Genomic DNA, 24156 nt, shown 5'->3' with positions numbered 1-24156 from the left:
TCTTAGGGGTTAAGCTGCCATTGCCGGCCTGCTACACGATAGCGGGCCGCGATGGCTACTATGGCAACCAGAATCCTAACAATGGACTCTGGCTACGCCATCGACGGAAGCCTAGTGGGTCCTGACAAAGTCAGGACCCACTATGCTTGCTGTCAACGAACAGCTGACAGTTCTAATACACTGCACTACGTATGTAGTGCAGTGTATTAGAATAGCGATCAGAGCCTCCTGCCCTCAAGTCCCCTAGTGGGACAAAGTAAAAAAAGTGTAAAAAAGTAAAAAAAAGTTGTGTAAAAATAAGAAAATAAAAGTTTTAAAAGTGCTAAAAGTAAAAATCCCCCTTTTTCCCTTATCAGTCCTTTATTATTAATAAAAATATATAAATAAACAAATAAACTATACATAATTGGTATCGCCGCGTCCGTAACGGCCTGAACTACAAAACAATGTCGTTATTTATCCCGCGCGGTGAACGCCGTAACAGAAAATAATAATAAACCGTACCACAATCACAATTGTTTGGTCACTTCACCTCCCAAAAAATGGAATAAAAAGAGATCAAAAAGTCGCATGTACCTAAAAATGGTACTGATCGAAACTACAGTTCGTTACGCAAAAAATAAGTCCTCGCACGACTTTCCTGATGGAAAAATAAAACCGTTATGGCTCTTAGAATAAGGTAACACAAAAAATAAATTATACTTTACAAAATGTATTTTATTGTGCAAACGACATAAGACATAAAATAAAAGTATAAACATCTGGTATCGCCGTAATTGTATCGCCATTCAGAATAAAGTGAATATGTCATTTATAGCGCACGGTGAACGCTGTAAAAAAAATATAATAAAAAACAATAGTAAAATTCCTGTTTTTTAGTCACCACGCCTCTTAAAAATAGATTAAAAACTGATCAAAAAGTCGCATGCACCCCAAGAAAACTACAATGAATTCCTCAAGGGGTCTAGTTTCCAAAAAGGGGTCACTTTTGGGGGGTTTCCACTGTTTTGGCACCACAAGACCTCTTCAAACCGGACATGGTGCCTAATAAATTAAATTAAATTAATTAAATTTCACCTCTACTTTGCACTAAATTCCTATGAAACATCTAAAGGGTTAATAAACTTTCTAAATGCTGTTGTGAATACTTTGAGGGGTCTAGTTTCTGAAATGGGGTGTTTGATAAGGGTGTCTAATATATGGGCCCCTCAAAGCAACTTCAGAACGGAGCTGGAAACTAAAAAATAAAATAAAAATTAGGCAATACTTCGCTTCTTACATTATACTGATAATGAGCCGTGCCCACCCCGAAATGACCCCAGTTTTGACCGTTTGTATAAACAGAGACCCCTATTAGACCGTTTCAGTGCCCGGTTTTCCCAAGCATACAGCCCTGAGAAGTGTATTTCTATTGATGAGTCCTTGGTACATTTTAAAGGGAGGGTTCAATTCCGCCAGTACCTGCCGGGTAGGAGGGCAAGGTATGGCGTGAAGATGTATAAGCTGTGCGAGAGTGCATCAGGGTATACCTACAAATTTAGGATATATGAAGGGAAGGACACCAGTATTCAGCCCCCAGAATGCCCCCCCTTACTGGGAGTTAATACAAAAATTGTGTGGGATTTGGTGCACCCACTGCTGGACCAGGGTTACCACCTCTACATGGATAATTTTTATACCAGCGTCCCACTCTTCAACTGCCTCGCTTCCAGAAGTCCTGCGGCATGCGGCACTGCTAGAAGAAATCTGAGAGGCCTCCCTAAGACTCTGCTTGGGCAAACAAGAAGGGGTGAGAGCAGGGCACAATCCAGCAGCAACATATTGTGTGTCAAGTACAAGACAAGGGAGATGCCACACCAGTACCCATGTACCAGTACGAGGTACCAGTACAGAGACCCCCAAACCAGACTCCATCCTGGACTACAATAGGTACATGGGAGGGGTGGACTTGTCAGATCAAGTCCTGAAGCCCTACAGCGCCATGCGGTGTGGTATAAGAAGCTATCCGTGCACATCATTATCAAGAACCTAATCTTTAGGGACCAAGAAGGAGGCACCCAGTACTTCTGGAAGCGATGCCACAGGTATCGTACATGGGCAACACTTTCCAGAAGAAGTTCCCCAAACTGGCAAGAAGGGAAAAAGTCAAAAGAGGTGCAAAGTCTGCTATAAGAGGGGGATAAGGAGGGACACAATATATCAATGTGACGCGTGTCCCGAAAAACCAGAGCTCTGTATGAAAGAGTGTTTTCAAATTTATCATACATCCGTTTATTTTTAATTTTCCCCAGTTTTACTCGCTCTGATCCACTTCGCACAACTTACCCCTCCTCATCTTTCCCCTCTGAGCCCTGCTGCGTGCCCAGGCAGCTGATAACAGCCACATGTAGGGTATTGCCGTACCTGGGAGAACCCACATTACAGTTTATGGGGTGTATATCTCCGGTGGCGCATGCTGGGCACACTATATCGGACACTGAATTGGCATATATGTATAGAAAATTCCAAATTTCACTCTGCACCATCTGTTGCACATTATCTTTTACACAATACCTGTGGGGTCAAAATGCTCACTACACCTCTAGATGAATGCCTTAAGGGGTGTAGATTTTAAAACAGGGTCACTTCTCGGGGGTTTCAACTGTACCGGTACCTTAGGGGCTTCTGCGTACAAGACTTAGCACCAGAAAAGCTCCAGTAGGCCAAATGGTGGTCCTTTCCTTCTGAGCCCTGCCGTGTGCCTAGGCAGCTAATAACAGCCACATGTAGGGTATTGCCGTACCCGGGAGAACCCACATTACAGTTTATGGGGTGTATGTCTCCGGTGGCACATGCTGGGCACAATATATCGGACACTGACATGGCATATATATAGAAAATTGCAAATCTCACTCTGCACCATCTGTTGCGCATTATCTTTTACACAATACCTGTGGGGTCAAAATGCTCACTACACCTCTAGATGAATTCCTTAAGGGGTGTCGTTTTTAAAACGGGGTCACTTCTCGGGGGTTTCAACTGTACTGATACCTCAGGGGCTTCTGCACACATGACTTCGCACCAGAAAATTCCCAGTAGGCCACATGGTGGTCCTTTCCTTCAGAGCCCTCCCATGGGCCCAAACGGCAGTTTATCACCACAAATAGGGTATTGCCACACTCAGGACAAATTGGGCAACAAAATGGGGTATTTTATTCCTTGTGAAAAGAAGAAATTTTGAGCCAAAACTACCTCTTATTGGAAAAAATTAAATTTTTTTTTAATTCACAGCCCAATTCAAATAAATTCTGTGAACAAACTGTGGGGACTAAATGGTTACAACACCCATAAATAAATTCCTTGAGGGGTGTAGTTTCCAAAATGGGGTGACTTCTGGTGGGTTTCCATTGCTTTGATACCTCTGGGGCTCTGCAAATGCAACATGGCACCCGAAAACCAATCCAGCAAAATCTGGGCTCCAAAGAACACATAGCGCTCCTTTCCTTCTGATCCCTTCCATGGGCCCAAACGGCAGTATATCACCATAAATAGGGTATTGCCACACTCAGGACAAATTTGGCAACAAATTGGGGTATTTTATTCCTTGTGAAAATAAGAAATTTTGAGCCAAAACTACCTCTTATTGGAAAAAATTACATTTTTTTAAATTCACAGCCCAATTCAAATAAGTTCTGTGAAAAAACTGTGTGGTCTAAATTGTCACAACACCCATAAATGAATTCCTTGAGGGGTTTTGTTTCCAAAATGGGGTCACTTTTGGTGGGTTTCCATTGCTTTGATACCTCTGAGGCTCTGCAAATGCGACATGGCACCCGAAAACCAATCCAGCAAAATCTGGACTCCAACAAACACATAGCGCTCCTTTCCTTCTGAGGCCTCCCATGGGCCCAAACGGCAGTTTATCACCACAAATGGGGTATTGCCGCACTCAGGACAAATTGGGCAACAAAATGGGGCATTTTGTTCCCTGTGAAAATAAGACATTCTTATCAAAAATGACATCTTATTGGAAAAATTGTCATTCTTTTAATTTCACAGCCCAATTCAAATACGCGCTGTGTAAAAACTGTGGGGTCAAAATGGTAACAACAACCATAAATTAATTCCTTGAGGGGTGCAGTTTCCAAAATGGGGTCAGTTTTGGGGGATTCCTACTGTTTTGGCACCTCAACACCTCTCCAAACCTGGCATGCTGCCTAAAATATATGCTAATAAAAAAGAAGCACCAAAATGCACTAGGTGCTTCCTTGCTTCTAGGGCTTGTGTTTTAGTCCACGAGCGCAGTAGAGCCACATGTGGGACATTTCTAAAAACTGCAGAATCTGGACAATACATATTTAGTAGCATTTCTCTGGTAAAACCTTCTGTGTTACAGAAAAAAAAAATAGAATAAAATTGAAATTCAGCAAGAAAAGGGAAATTTGCAAATTTCACCTCCACTTTGCTTTAATTCCTGTGAAATGCCTGAAGGGTTAAAAAAAACTTTCTAAATGCTATTTTGAATACTTTGAGGGGTCTCGTTTTTAAAATGGGGTGTTTTATGGGGGTTTCTAATACATAGGCCCCACAAAGCCACTTCAGAACTGAATAGGTACCTTAACCCCTTCAGGACTGAGCCTGTTTTGGCCTTCAGGACGAAGCCGATTTTTCAAATCTGACATGTGTCACTTTATGTGGTAATAACTCCGGAATGCTTTTACCTATCCAAGCGATTCTGAGATTGTTTTCTCGTGACATATTGTACTTTATGTTAGTGAAAAAATTTGGTTGATAAATTCAATATTTATTTGTAAAAAACACCAAGATTTGGAGAAAATTTGCAAAAATTAGCATTTTTCTCAATTTAAATGTATCTGCTTGTAAAACAGATAGTAATACCACACAAAATAGTTACTAGTTAACATCACCCATATGTCTACTTTATGTTGGCGTCGTTTTTTGAACATTCTTTTATTTTTTTAGGACGTTACAAGGCTTAGATCTTTAGCAGCGATTTCTCATATTTTCAAGAAAATTTCAAAAGGCGATTTTTACAAGGACCAATTCAGTTCTGAAGTGGCATTGAGGACCTTATATATTAGAAAGTCCCCATAAATCACCCCATTTTGAAAACTGCACCCCTCAAAGTATTCAAAACAGCATTCAGAAAGTGTATTAACCCTTTAGGCGTTTCACAGGAATTAAAGCAAAGTAGAGGTGAAAGTTACAAATTTCATTTTTTTTTTACAAAATTCATTTGTAATACATTTTTTTCTATACCACAGGAGGTTTTACCCGAGAAATGTAACTTATTATTTATTGCCCAGTTTCTGCAGTTTTTAGAAATACCCCACATGTGGCCCTAGTGCGGTCATGAACTGAAACACCGGCCTCAGAAGCAAAGGAGCACCTAGTGGATTTTGGGGCCTCCTTTTTTTTAGCATATATTTTAGGTACCATGTCAGGTTTGAAGAGGTCTTGTGGGGCCAAAACAATAAAGACCCCCAAAAGTGACCTCATTTTGGAAACTACACCCCTCAGGGAATTTATCTAGGGGTATAATTAGCATTTTGAACCCACAGTTTTTTTGCTAAATTTATTTGAATTAGTTTGTGAAGGTGAAAATCTAATTTTTTTCTGAAAAAACGTAGAAATTTGTAATTTTTTCAAGGAATAAAAGAGAAAAAACACCCCAACATATGTAAAGCAATTTCTCCTGATTATAGCAATACCCCATATGTGGTAATAAACTGCTGTTTGGACCCACAGCAGGAGGGAAGGAGCACCATTTGGATTTTGAAATTCTGATTTTGCTGGTATAGTTTTCAGTGCCATGTCGCGTTTGAATTGCACTGGAGGGAACAAAATAGTGGAAACCCCCGGAAAGTGACCCCATTTTGGAAACTACACTCATCAAGGAATTTTTCTAGGGGTAAAGTTAGCATTTTGACCCCACGGTTGTTTTGCTGAATTCATTGGAATTATTCTGTAAAGGTAAAAATCTACTTTTTTTCTGAAAAAAGGTAGCCATTTTTAATTTTTACAAGTAATAAAGGCGAAAAAGCACCCCAACATTTGTAAAACCATTTCTCCCGATTACGTAAATACGCCATATGTGGTAATAAAGTGCTGTTTGGACCCACAGCGGGGCTTAGAAGGCAAGGAGCGCTATTTGGCTTTTGGAGCTCAAATTTAGCTGAAATGGTTTTTGGGTGCCATGTCGCATTTGCAAAGCCCCTGAGAGGCCAAAACAGTGGAAACCCCCCAAAAGTGGAAATTACACCACTTAAAGAATCTATCTAGGGATATAGTGGGAATTTAGACCCCACAAGTCTTTTGCAGGATTTATTAGAATTGGGCCATGAAAAATTAATATCAACATTTCTTCCACTAAAATGTTGCATTTTTTTCAATTTTACAAAGGATAAAGGGGGTAAAAGCTGCCCAACATTTGTAAAGCAATTTCTCCCGAGTACGGCAATACCGCACATGTGGTCATAAATGGTTTTTCATTAGAAAGTAATTAACCCTTTCTGGACTGATCCATTTTTTTCTTTTCCTTTTTAGTTTTTTCCTCCCCGCGTTCCAAGAGCCACAACTTTTTTATTTTTCAGTCAATAGAGCGGTATGAGGGCTTATTTATTGAGGGACAAGCGGTCGTTTTTATTGGTACCATTTTTTGGTACATACAACTTTTTGAGCACTTTTTATTACATTTTTAGCTAGAGCCAAGGTGACCAAAAAAACAGCGATTTTGCAGTTTTAAATTCTTTATTTTTCACGTGAGACGCTCCATACATCACCCCCCACACTAAGACATGCTATGTCGTGGTGCGCGAAGGGGTTAATGCGCAGCGCATGGTGCGGAGTGAAAATTACAATTTTCCACTCATATGCCATTTTAGTCACTACATGTTATGCCCAGTTTGTGCCACTGAAGACAAATACCTCATAAAATATTAACCGGGTTCTCCCGGGTATGGCGATGCCATATCTGTGGACGTAAACTGGTGTTTGGGCACGCTGCAGGGCTCAGAAGGGAGGGACGCCATTTGGCTTTTGGGGCGCAGATGTAGCTTGGTAGTTGTTCTGTTTGGGGTTTTACTGGTGTTTCAGTTTGTAATGTGGGGGCATATGTTATCTGTGCGGGGTACATCAGGGTACATGTTATCTGTGCGGAGTACATCAGGGTATATGTTATCTGTGCGGGGTACATCAGGGTATAATAAGAGGGTATAATAATGCAGTAAATAAATAATAATCCGCAGATATGTGGCCAGTGTCGCACTTATAAATGGCGCCCGATCTTATCTGCTTTTGGACACTCTGCACATTTTGCATCGCCATATTCTGGGAGCCAGAACTTTTTTATTTTTTCTCCACCGGAGCTGTGTGAGGGTTTATTCTTTGCGGGACAATCTGTAGGTTTTCATTGGTACCATTTTGGGGTACCAGAAATTTTTTGGATCACGTTTTATTCCATTTTTTGCCAAGCAAGGTGACCAAAAACCATCAATTCTGACAATGTTTTTTATTCTTTTTTTTATGGCGTTCACCCTGGGCTATAAATGACCATTTTACTTTATTCTGCGGGTCGGTACGATTACGGCGATACCAGATGTATATAATTTTTTTATGTTTTGCAGCGTTTGTGTAATAAAATCCCTTATTTATCAAATAAATACATTTTTGTGTCACCGTATTCTGAGAGCCATAACGTTTTTAGTTTTCAGTCAAAAAAGCGCTGTAAGGGCTTGTTTTTTGCGGGACGGGATGTAGTTTGTATTGGTACCATTTTGGCGTACGTGCGACTTTTTGATCACTTTTTATTGTATATTTTGGGAGGGTTGGTAACCAAAAAATTGTGATTCGGGCACTGTTTTTTGTTTATTTTTTTTGCGGTGTTCACCGTGCGGAAAAAATAATATTACAGTTTTATAGTTGGGGTCGTTACGAACGCGGCGATACCAAATATGTGTACTTTTTTTAACATGTTAATTTTTTTCCTATAATAAAAGACTTATTATAGGAAAAAAAGCATTCTTTGTTTATGTCACTTCTAACTTTTATTTTTACACTTTTTAAAAACATTTTTATTATCTTTTTTTTACTTTTTTTACTTGTCCCACTAGGGGACAGTTAGACTTGCAGCTCTGATCGCTGCTGGAACACATTACACTACACACGTAGTGTAATGTGTTCTAACTGTCATTGTGACGTAACCGTCACACTGACAGGAAGCAGAGGAGGAACGGCCGGAGGCTGATCCTCCGAGGCTTCCGTACATGGCAACCCGGAGGTCATTGTCTGGCCTCTGGTTGCCATGATAAGGATCGCCAGCCCCCGCAAATACATGTGGGGGGCTGCCGATCCGCTGTAAACCTCTTCGATGTGGTGATCGCAATCGACCACCGCATCGAAGGGGTTAATTGCCGATTTCAGCGGCGACAGGCCGCTGATCGGCAACGGGGAGAGCAGGGCTGACACCCTGCACAGTTAACTGCCGCTGCGGTGTAGCGCCGCGCGGCGGTTAACTGTTAGAGCTCGGACGTAACTGTACGCCCAGGTGCGCGAAGTTACTGCTCACCTGGACGTACAGTTACGCCCAGGTGCGGGAAGGGGTTAAAAAAAAGGCTTTTGAAATTTTCTTAAAAATATGAGAAATTGCAGTTTATGTTCTAAGCCTTGTAACGTCCAAGAAAAATAAAATAATGCTCTAAAAACTATGCAGATCTAAAGTAGACTTATGGGAAATCTGAACTAGTAACTATTTTGGGTGGTATAACCATCTGTTTTACAACCACATGCATTTAAATTCGGAAAAATGCTATTTTTTCAAATTTTTCTCTACATTTTGCAATTTTTCACAAATAAACACTGAATATATCGACCAAATTTTACCACTAACATAAAACCCAATGTCTCACGAGAAAACATTCTCAGAATTGCTTGGATAGGTTTAAGCATTCCGACGTTATTACCACATAAAGTGAAATATGTCAGATTTAAAAAATGGGCTCTGAGCCTTAAGGCCCAAACTAGGCTGCGACCTTAAGTGGATAAAGAGGTTTATAAAAAAAGAAAGTGCAGTTACTCTTTAACTATCACGCTGAAGCCCCAAGGAGGAAAGTGACCAATTTAGCTTTGCTACATTTGTACAACAATGATTTGAAACATAGTCCCACATTTACTAATGCTGTCTAATAGTGTAACTTAGACCAGGAAGACAGAAAATGCGCCAAATTTATCACTGTGGTACATGCTGCATAATAATTTTGGCGCACCTTGCTTAACCTGTTAAACACTTTTTTCTTCTCTATACCACTTTTGATTTGGCTGACGTTGTGCCAGAATTTTGTGCCAGTTTCTTTGGCACACAGTTTTTATGCCACGCCCTTTACTGCCAAGCTACACCACTTTTTTTAAAAACACTTAAAAAGTGTCTAATGAGGCGCAAACATCAAAATTGCATCAATTTGCACTAGATACATTTTCTAGACCCAGACACAGTAGTACATCTGTTCCAATATCTTTTTATTTCTCCCAGATATGGACTTTTTTTAAAAGTTTGTTCATACTGTATGCTAAGAATAATTAGAATAACTACAAAGATTTACATTTGATTCTTGTAATTTTATTTTGAAAAGCTTCCTTTTAATTTTATAACAGGAGGACATACAAAGAAAAGCCATGGCTGGATGGTACCAGTGCTAGTGGTTACACTGGGCATCCTATTTGTCATTGTGGGCATCCTCACTGGAATCCTGTTTGTGAATTGTAAGTATTAAGCATAAAGATATACGATACGGGTGTACATACCGGTGGGACAAACACTTTTGGTGCTGGCACTGCTGGTGTCCAGTGGTTTTGTTCCTCAGCCCCTGGTGATTTGGTACCTCAGCTCTAGTTTCATAGAGCTTTATGTTACTGAACACGGGTCCGGCCTTAGGGGTGTGCGACTGCGACCTTTGCTGTTGCAGAATAACGCATGACATGTCAATACTGGCGACTAGCACACAGAGCTTGCACCCAATCCCATACTTTGTGCCCAAAGCTATAGGAAAGTGTTATTTAGGCAACTTTCTGACAGTATTATTTGGGTGAAGACAACCTAAAGGGAACAAAAAAGGGACATAGCCCTAAGAATGATAATGAACTATATAGTATACAAAAATACAAAATCTTTATTAGAAATGATACAACAAATAACACGGAATATAAAAACGAATGAACCACATATGGAGATAAAGACAGTGCGGTCAGGTGTAAAAGACCGTAAACATACAGAGTCAGCCAACCAAGGGAAGACGGGAACCGCTCATGTAACCCACAGGGAAAGAAAAGATGAACCGTGCATATAGAATGACTATGCCCAAATGTGTAGGGAAGTGCTGCCTATCCACATATGGAATATGTATGAACAGGCTAGGAAAGTCCCAACAAAGTACCTGGGCAAAAGTAGTCAGGCAGGGTAAGACTATAGTAATAGACAGAAAGACAAAAAATGCATCATATAAAAACCCAATGCCAGCACGTACCCTGAGACATAATGGAGAGCGGAACCAGCGACCCAGAACAGAATGATGAATAATGCCTCGACGCGCGTTTCGCCAAACAGACCGGCTTCGTCAGGAGGCTAAATTGCATAAAACTAGGGGGGCTTATATGGAAATGGACTATGGTTAAAGCTCACCTGTGACGGGTGAAAATCGGCGCTGGACACGCCCATTGAGCGACGCACACATCGCTGGACGCGCCGCACGTCAGATGACCAGGCGCCGCATGATGACCTCTGCCGAGAGTCACCATGACAACGTCAGACGCTAAGCAGCACTCCCGGATGTGGGTCGTACAGCGCATGCGCAAGCCAGCGTCTGTACACACACCACAGTAAAGAAAACCAGGATGACAAAAACGAGGCAAGTAAGTGAATTACACGAATGGGACTACTATAGAGGATAACCTAGAGGAATACAGATAAATGATAAATCGAAATAATAAATACGTGTTTGTAATAATGTACAATACGTACAATCATATATAAACGTGACAAATAAAGATGATGACTAGGTTAATATAAAAGTCGTGCTAATTACAGAATGTGCATAAAAAGTGAAGAAAACAAAAATAAATATAAAGGTGACACTAAACAAAGAACGTGCACAAACTTTTTGTTCAGAAAAAATTTATTGTAAAATAAAGTGGAATAAATAGGGAAATATAAGTGATAATAAGATAAAGAAAAGTGACAGAATGTAAGATGACCCAAAAATATATCATATAATAGGGGCATATAATGTGATAAAAAGTGAATAGTATAAAGTGATGAAAATACAAAGATATACATACAAAATATTGAAATAACATCTGTGTTGTGAAAATTAGGCAAAATAAATATAAAATAAAATATATATAATATATAAAAAGTATATCCTAACAATCAAATATACATAAAAAGAAAAAGGTAAAATATTAAAAGGAAAAGATACTAATACTATCCCAATCACTATAATAAATATAGTAAATGTACAATAGACAAATAACAAACAGTTGTGTCTGATTTTTCTTTGGTAATAGTATACATACAAAATATAATAAATGTACACTAGACAAATAACAAGCAGTTGTATCTGATTCTTCATTGGTCAAAAGAAGCTTAGGTAGTAGTGTTAACTTGGTATCTTCTCCAATCCAGTAAAGTGCATATAGAAGTAGTCCCACAAAATTAAATAAACACTCTGTAAAACAAAAAATAAATATAAATAAAAGCAAAACAAAAAGCCACCCTAGAAAGATAAAATTCACGCATAGCTGTAAATTATAAAAAGGGCTTGAAACTAGTGGCCTCATTTAAACCAAATGGTGCCGTGGTATTAAGAAGCGTAATCCATTTCATCTCCTTTCTCAATAGTGCCAGGCGTACATCACCACCTCTATAACCCAAGGAAATTCTGTCTATTCCACGTACCTCAAAACCCCTGGGATTACAAGAATGGTGCTCGCGAAAGTGTCGAGCTATAGGTTGAAGTTTATCCAATTCTTTGGTATTAGCAGCCGATTTGATTTTATTGACGTGTTCTAACACACGTACCCTGAGGGGTCTACTGGTGATACCAATATAGATGAGGTCACATGGACAGATGGCAAAATAAATCACAGCCGCTGTATTGCATGTGATATGATAGACGATCTTATAGTCTTTGCCTCTATCAGAACTGTAAAAATTGAAAACACGTGGGATGTATTTACACGCGGAACAATTCCCACAATAAAAGGATCCCCAAGGGGGACCACGACTACCAAAAGGATTAGGAGGAGCACTAGGGACATAATGACTAGATGTTAAAAGATCCCTTAGATTCTTAGATCTCCTCCAAGTAATGGAGGGATAATTAGGCAGAACACCTGCCAAGTCGCGATCAGTAAGTAATACCCTCCAGTGTTTTTGTAGGATGTCGCGAATCTCAGTCCATTGTGGGTTAAAAGTGGTGATAAATCTGACATTTTGATCTGCATGTTTCTTTTTTGGCTTACTCACCAGAAGTCCATCACGGATAGAGTGTTTCGCTCTAAGATAACCCCTTTTAATGTCTCTCTGGTTATAACCTCGGTTTCTAAACCTTGCTGTCATGTCGGATGCTTGACGCTCAAAGTTACTGTCACTGGAGCAGATACGCCTTGCCCTTAAAAACTGACCCACAGGTATACCTTCTTAACCTTTGGATAGTGTGCAGAAGAGGCATGAAGGAGGGCATTGGTGGAAGTTTTCTTCCTAAAGATGTCTGTAGAAATAGATCCCATATCATCCTTCGTGATACAAATATCTAAAAACTCCACACAGGTCTGGCTATATTTCCACGTCAGTTTGATATTAAAGTCGTTGACGTTAAGGGAATTTAGAAATGATTCAAGCTGTGGCGCGGAGCCCTGCCAGATGAACAAAATATCGTCTATATACCTCGACCACAGGAGTACCGCATCATGACCCGGAGTCTGCTGGACAATATCCCTCTCCCACAGACCCAGGAATAAATTGGCATATGAGGGTGCACAAGTCGCCCCCATTGCCGTACCCTGGAGCTTTAGGAAGAGGCGGTCCTTGAATGTGAAAAAGTTATGAGTCAAAGCATAATTAAGAAGACGTAAAACAAACTCAATCAGATCCGGGTCATGATTCGCCATCTGGAGAAAGTGTCTCGACGCTCGCATCCCGTGGTCGTGGCATATAGACGTATATAGGGACTCCACGTCACATGTAACAAGAAACACATCATCATCATCAAGATGCAGCCCGTTTAACCGTTGTAGCATCTCTGTGGTGTCTCTAATATAGGATGGTAAGGTTTTCACACATTTTTGCAAAAAGAAGTCTATAAATCTACAGATGTTTTCACTCAGGCCTCCAATCCCTGATACGATTGGACGACCAGGGGGATTAGTAGCATTCTTATGCACTTTAGGCAGTAGATAGAATGTTGGTTTAATTGGAAAATCGACCGAAAGTCCCTCCTTCAGCTTTGGATTTATAATTTGTTCATCTACACCCCTTTGTAACAAGGTATCCAATTCACTTTTAAAGGTCTGGGTGGGATCAGATGGTAACCTCTGGTAACAATGTCCCATATCTAATTGTTGGAAAGCTTCACTCTCATACATCCGTGCCGGCCAGATCACAACATTACCCCCCTTATCGGCTGATTTAATTACCACATCTTTAAGTTTTTTAAGTTCTGTAATAGCCTGTCTTTTGTTAAAATTAAGATTACAGGACAGCCTGTTATCTGAGATACCTTCTAGATCTTTCTTAACCAATTTAAAGAAGATATCCACTGATGGGCACAGCGCGAGAGGGGGGAAAAATGTTGGGAGCGGCGACACAGATGCATAGGAAGTCTAGGGTCCACCTTTTCCTCCTGTTCCTCCAGAAGCGATAACAAAGCATCAAATGCCTGCTTTTCTGCCAGAGCCTATTGGAACCATGTGATCATTTCTACTGAAATGTTTCTTAAATATCAACTTCCTAGAGAACAGGGCCAGATCTTTAATAGTGGTAAAAAGGTCAAATTTACCAGTAGGAGAGAAAGATAGACCCTTTTCTAAAACTTCTATTTGTGAGGGTGATAAAATGTGTGTGGAAAGATTAATTACCTTTAGAGCCTCCTGTTTCTCTTGTCCCTGTTGAACACCCCCCATGTCTTACTTTTTACTGCCGGTGTTCTGGAGTTGGACATTGGGTCTCCATCTCCTGCGGCCTGTGGTCTGTCTAAAAAACCGCCACATTCTTCTTCAGATAAAAGAGAAGTAGAAGAGACAGAACGAGAAAAAGAGCGAGTTCTATCCCTTTTAGTATGCCAACGATAGATTTTGTTAGACTGGAAATCGCTCAGATCTCGTTGAAATTTCCTAATTTTTAGGTCTTGTATCTCTCTTTCCCACTTGATTAGTTCTTCCTCCAATTTTTTATCAAAAGTGTCGATCTCCTCCTTAGTAAGAGACTGTTGTATTTTGTCTTTAAGAAGGTCAATCTCCTTTTCCAAGGAGTCAAGGGTTCTGCGATCTGCTCCAATGAGCAATTCAATGAGCGTACGAGAGCATTTAGTAAGGGATTCCTCCCATTTGGTAACAAAAGAGGGGTCCTCAAAATCTAGGGTTGGGAAAACCTGCAGACGTAGACCTCGGGGTAAGATATCTTTCTGTAGATAATTTTCTAACGCTGCTTTGTTCCACCAAACCTTAGTGCGTTTTTTGAGAAGGTCACAAATTTTAAGCTTCAAGCCCTTAGTAGTACTACTCTCTGTAGTTACTACTGAATTTTCTCCAAATATGGTACCAAGTCGTATGATCCAATCCTTATCTCGTTTCCTGAAATCCATATATCCTGAGGTATTTTCTGTAATCACAGACAAGAATAATTGAACAACCTACAAAACCTCTGACCAAAACAATGGCATAGAAAGGGGTCCCTTGTTACAAGTAGACAACCTAAAGCGAACAAAAAAGGGACATAGCCCTAAGAATGATAATGAACTATATAGTATACAAAAATACAAAATCTTTATTAGAAATGATACAACAAATAACACGGAATATAAAAACGAATGAACCACATATAGAGATAAAGACAGTGCGGTCAGGTGTAAAAGACCGTAAACTTACAGAGTCAGCCAACCAAGGGAAGCCGGTGCCCCATTACAATATTATTTGAGCACTGTATTTTCAATGGGAAAAACGGCATTCCGTTCCCACGGGGTGTTTTTTTACGCATCCTTTTTTAAAAACGGCTGCGTAAAAAAACACCTCGTAAAAAGAAGTGCATATCATTTCTTGAGCCGTTTTTGGAGCCGTTTTTCATTGGCTCAATAGAAAAACAGCTCCAAAAAACAGCCGTAAAAAACGCAAGTTGCTTAAAAAACGGCTGAAAATCAGGTGCTGTTTTCGCTTGAATACTGCTCTGTATTTTCAGCCGTTTTTTGTTAAGCATGTGAACATAGCCTAAGGCCTTATTTACATGAAAGTGTTAAACGTCCGTGGGATGGCCGTTGAAACAGCGGCCGTCCCACGGACCTATGTAATTCAATGTGGCCGTTCACACAGCCGTTGTTTCAATGGACCGTGTGAAGGGTCCGTGCGAAGATAGGACATGTCCGTTCTTTTCACACATCACGCATTCCTCCATAGACTCTCAACTATGGGGGATGCGTGACATCGCGTCCCGCAGCGCCTTAGCACTGATACTTAGCACTGATACTGCTGTTTTTCATGTCCGAGATGCGCAGCGCTCGTGTGAATCAGGCCTAAGCCTTCACAGATCTTTGTATCAGATATTAGCACAGTAATAAGAGAACGAGGAACATCCCAGCTGCTTTGTTCCATCTGATGGAGCAGCTGTCATCTATCAGCTGTTTCCTTTCCAGGTTTGCTATTTTAAAGAGGTCCCCGTCACCAGTTTATACGTGCCCTATCTCCTACCTAATTTGATAGGCGCTTTAATGTAGATAACAACAGTTTTTTTTTTAAAACTTTTATTTTTGACCGAGTTATGATCATTTTTAGTTTTATGCTAGTTTGTTCTAAATGCGCAACTGGGCGTTTTTTTACTTTTCACCAAGTGGGTGTTGTAAAAAAAAGTGTATGACGCTGACAAATCAGCGTCACACACTTCTCTCCATTCATGCCCAGCTTGTTTCACAGCACAGCGTGATCTCGTGAGGACTTCCTTCCGCAGGTTCTTCACTGATGCAACGGAAGAGTCAACAGACATCGCCTCCAGCCGTGCCAGGACGTTTATCCGAATTTGCAGCGGCTGGAGGCGTTGTCTGTTCAGTCTTCCAGCTCGAGATCATGCTGTGCTGTGAGTAAAGCTGGACATGAATGAAAAGAAGTGTATGACGCTGATTGGTCAGCAGCATACACTTTTCTTGGTGAAAAGTAAAAAAACGCACTTGGGCACTTAGAACAAATTAGCATAAAACTAAAAATTATCATAACTTGGTAAAAAAAAAAGTTTTTAGAAAAAAAACACAAAAAAAAACCGTATCTCCTTTAACCCCTTAATGACCGGGCCATTTTGCACGTTAATGACCAAGGATTATTTTTTGTTTTTTCATGGTCGCATTCCAAGAGTCGTAACTGTTTTTGTATTCCGTCTATATAGCCGTATAAGGGCTTGTTTTTTGCGGGACGAGTTGCATTTTGTAATTGTACAATTTTTAGATGCTTATAATATATCGATTAACTTTTATTAACTTTATTTTAGGAGAGAATTGAAAATAAGCAGCTATTCCAGCATTGATTTTCACGTTACAAATTTACGCCGTTTACTATGCAGCGTAAATAACATGTTCACTTTATTCTATGGGTCGGCACGATTACGGGGATACCAAATATGTAAGAGTTTTATATGTTTTCCGACGTTTGCACAATAAAAAGCCATTTAGAAAAAAATTACTTGTTTTTGCATCGCCGCATTCCAAGAGCCGTAACGTTTCTTATTTTTCCGTCGATGTGGTCGTATGTGGGCTTGATTTTTGCGGGCCAATGTGTAGTTTTCATTAGTACGATTTTGGGGTACATAGGACTTATAGAGTAATTTTTATTTAATTTTTTATGGGGGGAATGGTAGAAAAGAGAGAATTTTGCCGTTGTTTTTTGTGTTTTTTTTGGACGCCGTTCATCCGGCGGTTTAATTAATGTGTTCATTTTATTGTTCAAGTCGTTACGATCGCGGGGATACCATATATGTGTATGTGTGATTTGTTTTGACACTTTTACTAAATAAAACCACTTTTTGGGCAAAAAAAATCGTTTTATTTGATTTTCACTGTAATTATTATTATTTTTTTTTTCACCAACTTTATTTAACTGATTGACATTTATTTTTTTAGTCCCACCAGGGGACTTCACTATGCGATGTGCCGATCTCATATATAATGCTTTGGTATACTTAGTATACCAAAGCATTATTGCCTGTCAGTGTAAAACTGACAGGCAATCTGCGGGGGCGCCGATGGGGTGACAGAGGGAGCTCCCTCCCTCTGTCAAACACATTAGATGCCGCTGTCACTATTGACAGCGGCATTTAATGGGTTAAACTGCCGGAATCGGAGCGCGCTTCGATTCCGGCAGTTGCAGCAGGAGCCAGGCTGTGCATAACAGCCGTGCTCCTGCCGCTGATCGCGTGGGTACAGTCTCAGTACCCGCTCCATCACAGGACGGATATATCCGTCCTACTGCGCGAACTAGCAGCTGCAGAGGACAGATATATCTGTCCTTCGGCGTTAAGAGGTTAAAGCGCCTATTAGATTAGGTAGAAGATAGGGCAGTTATAAACTGGTGACAGAGCCTCTTTAATACTCCTGTCAGTCACATTGGTCATTATGCTGCCCCCTAAAGTAATGGAGAACCCTGCATCCTAGGTGTCTGTGAAAGTGATTAGAATATGTTTAAATTATTATATTTTGTGTAGACTCCATCTTGTATGTGTGGCGTCCATTTTGTATATTTGTAATCTATCTTGTAGCCTGAAAGAATCAATTTTGTGATTAAGAAGTCATGTTGCAGGGGGCGTGGCCAGCAGGCAGCATGAGCGGACGCACTGAGTGAGAGTTCTGTCCTATAACCCGCTATACCAGTGATCCTGAACAACATCCTGAGACCGACAGACCTCTTGATAGACTCCCGGAGTGGTACTGAGCCATGGCACCGATGGGCCCCACGAAAGGTACGACGACGGCGGAGAAATTAAAGGACTTTGCTCGGAACAGTTCTCAAAATGGCGCCGCGGCATCTCCGGCACAGCGCTCCCGACCACCACGAGGTCGGAGTACAAGCACGGCTCAACATGAGGAGACAGAGCCTGCGGCGGAGATGACTCTGCAGCAGGTATATGAACAACTGCTGCAGGCTATTACTGTGTCCACGACGTCGCTGACAGGGAAGATAGAGGAGGTGAGGGTCGATCTGGGATTGGTGCGCCATGATGTGCAGAAGCTCAGGAACCGAGTGAAAGACACAGAACAAAGGATATCTGCCATTGAAGATGCTAATCTATGCATTCCTGCAAGGTTGTCGGCAATGGAGGCTAAAGTGGAGATGTGGCAGCAGAAATGTGATGATCTGGAAACCGATCGCGCAGGAATAATGTCCGAATGATTGGCTTACCGGAACGAGCTGAGGGAGCAACACCTGCCACCTTTATTGAAAAGTGGTTCCGTGATACCTTTCCTGAAGCGCAATTTTCAGCAGCATTTGCGGTGGAACGTGCACACAGAGTGCCCGCACGACCGCCACAGCCTGGCATGCCGCCAAGACCCTTATTGGCGCGCTTACTTAATTGGAAGGATCGGGATCAGATTTTACAGATGGCTCATTTGCACCCCAATATCCAGTACGAGAATTCCAGAGTGCTATTGTTTCCAGATTTTTCAGCGGAATTACAAAAAAAGCGCGCCACATTTATAGCGGTAAAGCGAAAGATGCGGGATTTGAATATATCCTACTCAATGGCATATCCGGCTCGTCTACGCATTACTGATGGTGGAAAGGCGGTATTCTTTGGAGATCCGAGGGAAGCTGAGGAATGGCTATCTTTGCGACCAGGCGACCAACGGGATTGAAACTGGCCACGTGTGACTTGACTTTTTAACCGAGATGCCGGATGTCCAGGTATGCAGTATGTGTTTCCTTATCGTGGTGAACGGACTGGCAGATTGGGCGACTGAGCCAAGACATTCTAACTTGGATACCTAAATCCATGATGTAGGGAGGTTGATATATCCTTTCATCTTCTGGACTGTCCGGTGCTTCCGGTCGTACGAATGAAGAGGTCTGATGGGGGATAGCGGGGGCAATTTGGGTTGCTGCAGTTGCTTTATTTCTGTGTAGGTTAATTTACCATCTTTTACTTGTATGCACAGATACCCCGTAACCGTCAGCCGTGATATACCAAATACACTTATACCTCTACAGGTTGCTGATAAGTTTGCCCATGGGAGGGGAATCCTCTCGTGCAAGTCCCCACAGGGGGAAGTTATGTTTTGTTGGATGAAAGTTACAATGCTTGCTAGGTGCACTATGCAATGTACGAGCTATATGTTACTAATATATAGATTTTATTACATACAAGGGATATGTAGGGAACTCCTGTCCAAACATGTGAAGGCATGCGTCCATGGCTGATCTGAAAGTTATGTCCTGGAATATTAGAGGCATGGGTACTCCCCGTAAAAGGATTACGGTGTTTCAACATGTGAGGGAATTTGGACCGCATATTTTGTGCCTCCAAGAAACCCATCTTGTGGCTGATACAGCTCATCGTTTAAAAAAAACATGGGTTCAATGGGCGGAGCACTCGTGGCACACGACGTATTCTCGAGGGGTCTCTATCTTAGTTCATAAATCGGTAAGGTGGAATGCCACTCAGACGGTGCGAGACACAGAGGGTAGATATGTATTTGTCCATGCATGTATTAATTGTGTGCCCTTTGTGATCATAGGGATATATAACCCACCCCCAGCAAATTTGTCCATACTGCAGTCAGCAGTTCACTTTGTCTCTAGTTACCCTGATGCTAAGGTAATCTGTATGGGAGATTTTAATCTTCTGCTGAACCCGTCTCTTGATAAATTTATACCTCAGAATGGGGCTAGGGAACTGACCTCATCCTCCAACTTGCAACGAATGACGGATGAGATGGGAGACATCCCCAATCTCTTGAATTCTCCTGCTTTACTCCTGCCAGGGGGGCATTGTCCAGAATAGACTATATGTTCGGTTCGGCTTGCCTGGGAACCAGGGTGATTGAGGTTGAATATGCACCACCTAGTGCTTCGGATCATGCGCCTCTGCAGGTGACATTCCATTTATATTATAGACAGGATAGTAGACTCAACTGGAGGGTTCACTCATTCTGGCTGTCCCTGATAGGGACTAACGACCGTATGCCTGACCAGTTAACCCAATTCTTTGAAATCCATGAAGAGGAGACTGATGCCCTTCTGAGGTAGGACACATTTAAGGCATACTTGAGGGGCTGCTTAAGGTCCACTATCTCCTTTATTAAAAAAACATCTAGGGTGGAGGAAGATAGACTGGCAGGGCGCTGTAAGGAAATGGAACAGACATTTATCGAGGAGCCGAATGAGGTGAACAGATTGCGATGGCAGCAGGCGGCCAGATTGTATCAGATACATCTCAAGGAGAAGGGGGGTAGGAAGTTGTTCTTTCTTAAACAAAACGCCTTTGAATTAAGCAATAAGTCTGGTAGATTATTATTACACATAGTGCATTCTAATCGAGCATCTCCTGTCATTTTGGAAATTTTAGATGAGGGGAGTCAACCTCTTAATGATGCTGCGCACATAGGGGAAAGGTTCCGCAGATTTTATATGGATTTATATACATCCCAATGTGATTACTCGGAGCAATCATTGATGGAATATCTAGAAGGGATTGCATTTCCGCAGTTATCAGGGGAACATAGAGAACACTTGGATGAGGCTATCACTTTAGAAGAACTGCAGACAGCTGTGAAGGATTTAAATAATGGGAAATCGCCTGGGCCTGATGAAGTCCCGTTGGAGGTGTACTCCCGATATTTAGATATTATTGGCCCGGAATTGCTTCAGATGTATTCAGCAGCCTTTGAATTAGGAGCATTGCCCACATCTTTATATGAGGCTACCATTATTATTTTGTTAAAACCGGACAAGGATCCTTTGGAGTGTGGATCATATAGACCTATCTCCCTGCTTAATTTGGATTATAAGATATTAACAAAAATTTTAGCAAACAGACTTAACCATATTATAACCTCACTCATACATGAGGACCAATCTGACTTTATCCCAGGGAGATCCACTTCCGGGAATATTCGCAGGGCCCAGGCGGTTTCACAAGTAGGGAGGCAGTTGGATAGACAATGGGCATTGGCATCTCTTGACGCGGCAAAGGCCTTTGACTCGGTGGAATGGAGATACCTACACGCGGTACTATCTAAATTTGGATGTGGGCCTGGATTCTCCAAATGGATATCCAGCTTATACAAACACCCTAAGCCGAATTTGTTAGTTAACGGTATGGGTACTGCTTTCTTTGATTTGAGTAGGGGCACTAGGCAGGGATGTCCACTATCTCCTCTTCTCTTTGCACTAGCCATAGAGCCTTTGGCCATCCGCATACGTCAGGACCATATATTTAAGGGCGTGAACATTGGCACTAGGGAGAGTAGGATAGGATTGTATGCAGATGATATGGTTCTATATATGTCCGAGGTGCACGATACTCTCCCAAGGGCTATTGATATTGTGAATCGTTTTGGCCGATACTCGGGTCTGCTGATAAATTGGGCTAAATCGGCACTGATGCCTTTGTGGGAGGTGGACTGGCCCGATATATATTATAATCTGCCTGTAGTTACAAGTTTTAAATATTTAGGCATTCACATTGCTAAGCGTCCAGCGGAATCTCATGACAAAAATATATACCCCTTGGAAAACCTTTTTATAGAGAAATTTAGGGCATGGAAAACGCTGCCACTATCCGTGGCGGGACGGGTGAACTTGGTGAAGATGATCCTTTTACCTAAGGGATTGTATCTACTGGAACATGCGGATGGTCCCATTCCGAGATATTTCTTTGATAGGTTACACTCTCTTACGGCTAGCTTTGTATGGGGGAGGTCTCGAAGGAAACTCGCTCTGGCCAAGCTACAGCGTCCATGGGATAGGGGGGGTATGGCACTGCCTGATTTTTACATTTACTTCTTGAGTGGCCAACTGCGGTATTTGAAGGAGTGGATTAGCCAGGGCACGGAATTCATTCCAGACTATGCTTTGGGTCAAGTGCTGGGAATATCAGTCATGTGGCCGGTGCTGGAGAATCCCGCTTTGTTTAGAGGGAACCTGCTCTTACTTCACAGATTAGCGCATCAGGTGGGGAAGGCAGCTAAATTGATGTGTAGTTTTGGGGCTATGGAGGAAGGGACACCGATGTGGGATAATCTCATGTTTTCACACTTACATAAGTTGGAGGGATCGGAGTACTGGAAGGTCAATGGAGTTCAGTGTTTAGGGGATGTTTATAATGACAATGTGTTGCTGTCATTTACTCAAATGATGGAGAAATATGGTTTAAAACACACCCAGTTCTATGGGTATCTGCAATTAAGACATGCGCTGACCGCGCAATTTCAAGCGCAATCCCCGTCTCTTTCAAAATTCCCGCTGATTGGAGTTCTGAAGACACAGGAACCTAAGGGCATTATCTCGGCACTATACACCCATCTCCTGAATGCAAAAATTGAGTCGCAAGCGCTCTCTGTACAGATGGCATGGCAGGAGGTTATCCCAGGATTGTCAGAGGAAGACTGGCTGGAGGCTCTGGAGTCTCCTTTAATGGTATCTCCTTCTGTTAATAATAGAATGACCCAACTGTACATTATACACCAGTGCTATCTTACACCGACTATTCTACATCGCATGGGTCGGATACCAAACTCTGAATGCCATAGATGTCATTCCTCTGGGGCTGACTTCATGCATCTCATCTGGGGATGTTCGAGTATTAGCTTATTTTGGGACGGGATACTTGAGGTTTTGTATAGCATTGTTCTGGTACCCATACCCAAGACACCGGAAGTATGTTTGATAGGACTGTTACAAGAGGAGAGCTGGACATTTCATACTCGGGTGTTTCTTAGGGAAACGTTATTTCTGGCCAGGAAGGCTATAGCCTTGAGATAGATGGCGGATAGAACGCCCACGGTTGAGCAATGGAAATCACTAGTTAATACCGTCATACCGTTTGAGAGAGTCGTATACAAAAATAGGAAATGTGAACACAAGTTCGGGAAGATTTGGGATGGTTGGCTTGCAACATCAGAAACCTTTTGAGCGAGAAGCAGTATGCACTCTTTATTGCATTGAATATCAGGGGAAGGAAAGGAGTGAGAAAGGTACGAAGAATGTACCAATATACTGGGTAAATCTGTTTAGAACAATTCTTTCTAAATGTATGTATAGTGGAATAAACCTTGATTTGAATTGGAAATTTCCTGAACATGTAAGGCTCGGTTGTATTGTGTGATCTGTAACATGTACTGTATGACAATGTATGGGATAACACAGACATGGGCAAACTACGGCCCGCGGGCCACATACGGCCCGTTAGGCTTTTTAATCCGGCCCGCCGAACTTGTCCAAATCATAGTAAAAACCTCCTTTTTTTTCCCCTTTCCCTGCAATGCCCACGTTTTCCCAATAGATGGCGCACTCAAAACACATTGACCGTTGTTAACTCCTTAACGCCGAAGGACGGATATATCCGTCCTCAGCAGCTGCTAGTTCGCGCAGGAGGACGGATATATCCGTCCTGTGATGGCGCGGGTACTGCCAGTGTACCCACGCGATCAGCGGCAGGAGCACGGCTGTTATACACAGCCTGGCTCCTGCTGCAACTGCCGGAATCGAAGCGCGCTTCGATTCCGTCAGTTTAACCCATTAAATGCCGCTGTCAATAGTGACAGCGGCATCTAATGTGTTTGACAGAGGGAGGGAGCTCCCTCTGTCACCCGATCGGCGCCCCCGCAAACAAATCGCGGGTCGCCGTCGGGTTTCCATGACAGCCGGGGGTCTAACAAAGACCCCCAGGTCTGTCTTCCGCAACTGCCTGTTTGGCGA

The 24156-nt window shown here is 41.9% G+C and overlaps 1 protein-coding gene across 3 annotated transcripts in view; it reads left to right on the top strand.

The window, feature by feature from the left end:
- The window catches only part of LOC142748289 (CD209 antigen-like protein C), a 110900-nt gene that overhangs the window by 29449 nt on the left and 57295 nt on the right, over positions 1-24156 (top strand). For all 3 annotated transcript variants that reach the window (XR_012882217.1, XR_012882216.1, XM_075855389.1), the window contains exon 5: positions 9649-9756. Coding sequence is in view for 1 of the 3 variants with exons in the window: in XM_075855389.1 (XP_075711504.1) it covers positions 9649-9756 (108 nt within the window). In the remaining 2 variants the exon portion in view is untranslated. The remainder of the gene's footprint in view (positions 1-9648; positions 9757-24156) is intronic.

This window comes from Rhinoderma darwinii, chromosome 3 (genome assembly GCF_050947455.1).
Source record: "Rhinoderma darwinii isolate aRhiDar2 chromosome 3, aRhiDar2.hap1, whole genome shotgun sequence".
In the NCBI taxonomy this organism is placed as follows: domain Eukaryota; kingdom Metazoa; phylum Chordata; class Amphibia; order Anura; family Rhinodermatidae; genus Rhinoderma; species Rhinoderma darwinii.
The sequence above is the reverse complement of the archived record's forward strand: the minus strand, read 5'-3'. Positions and strand labels throughout refer to the sequence as shown.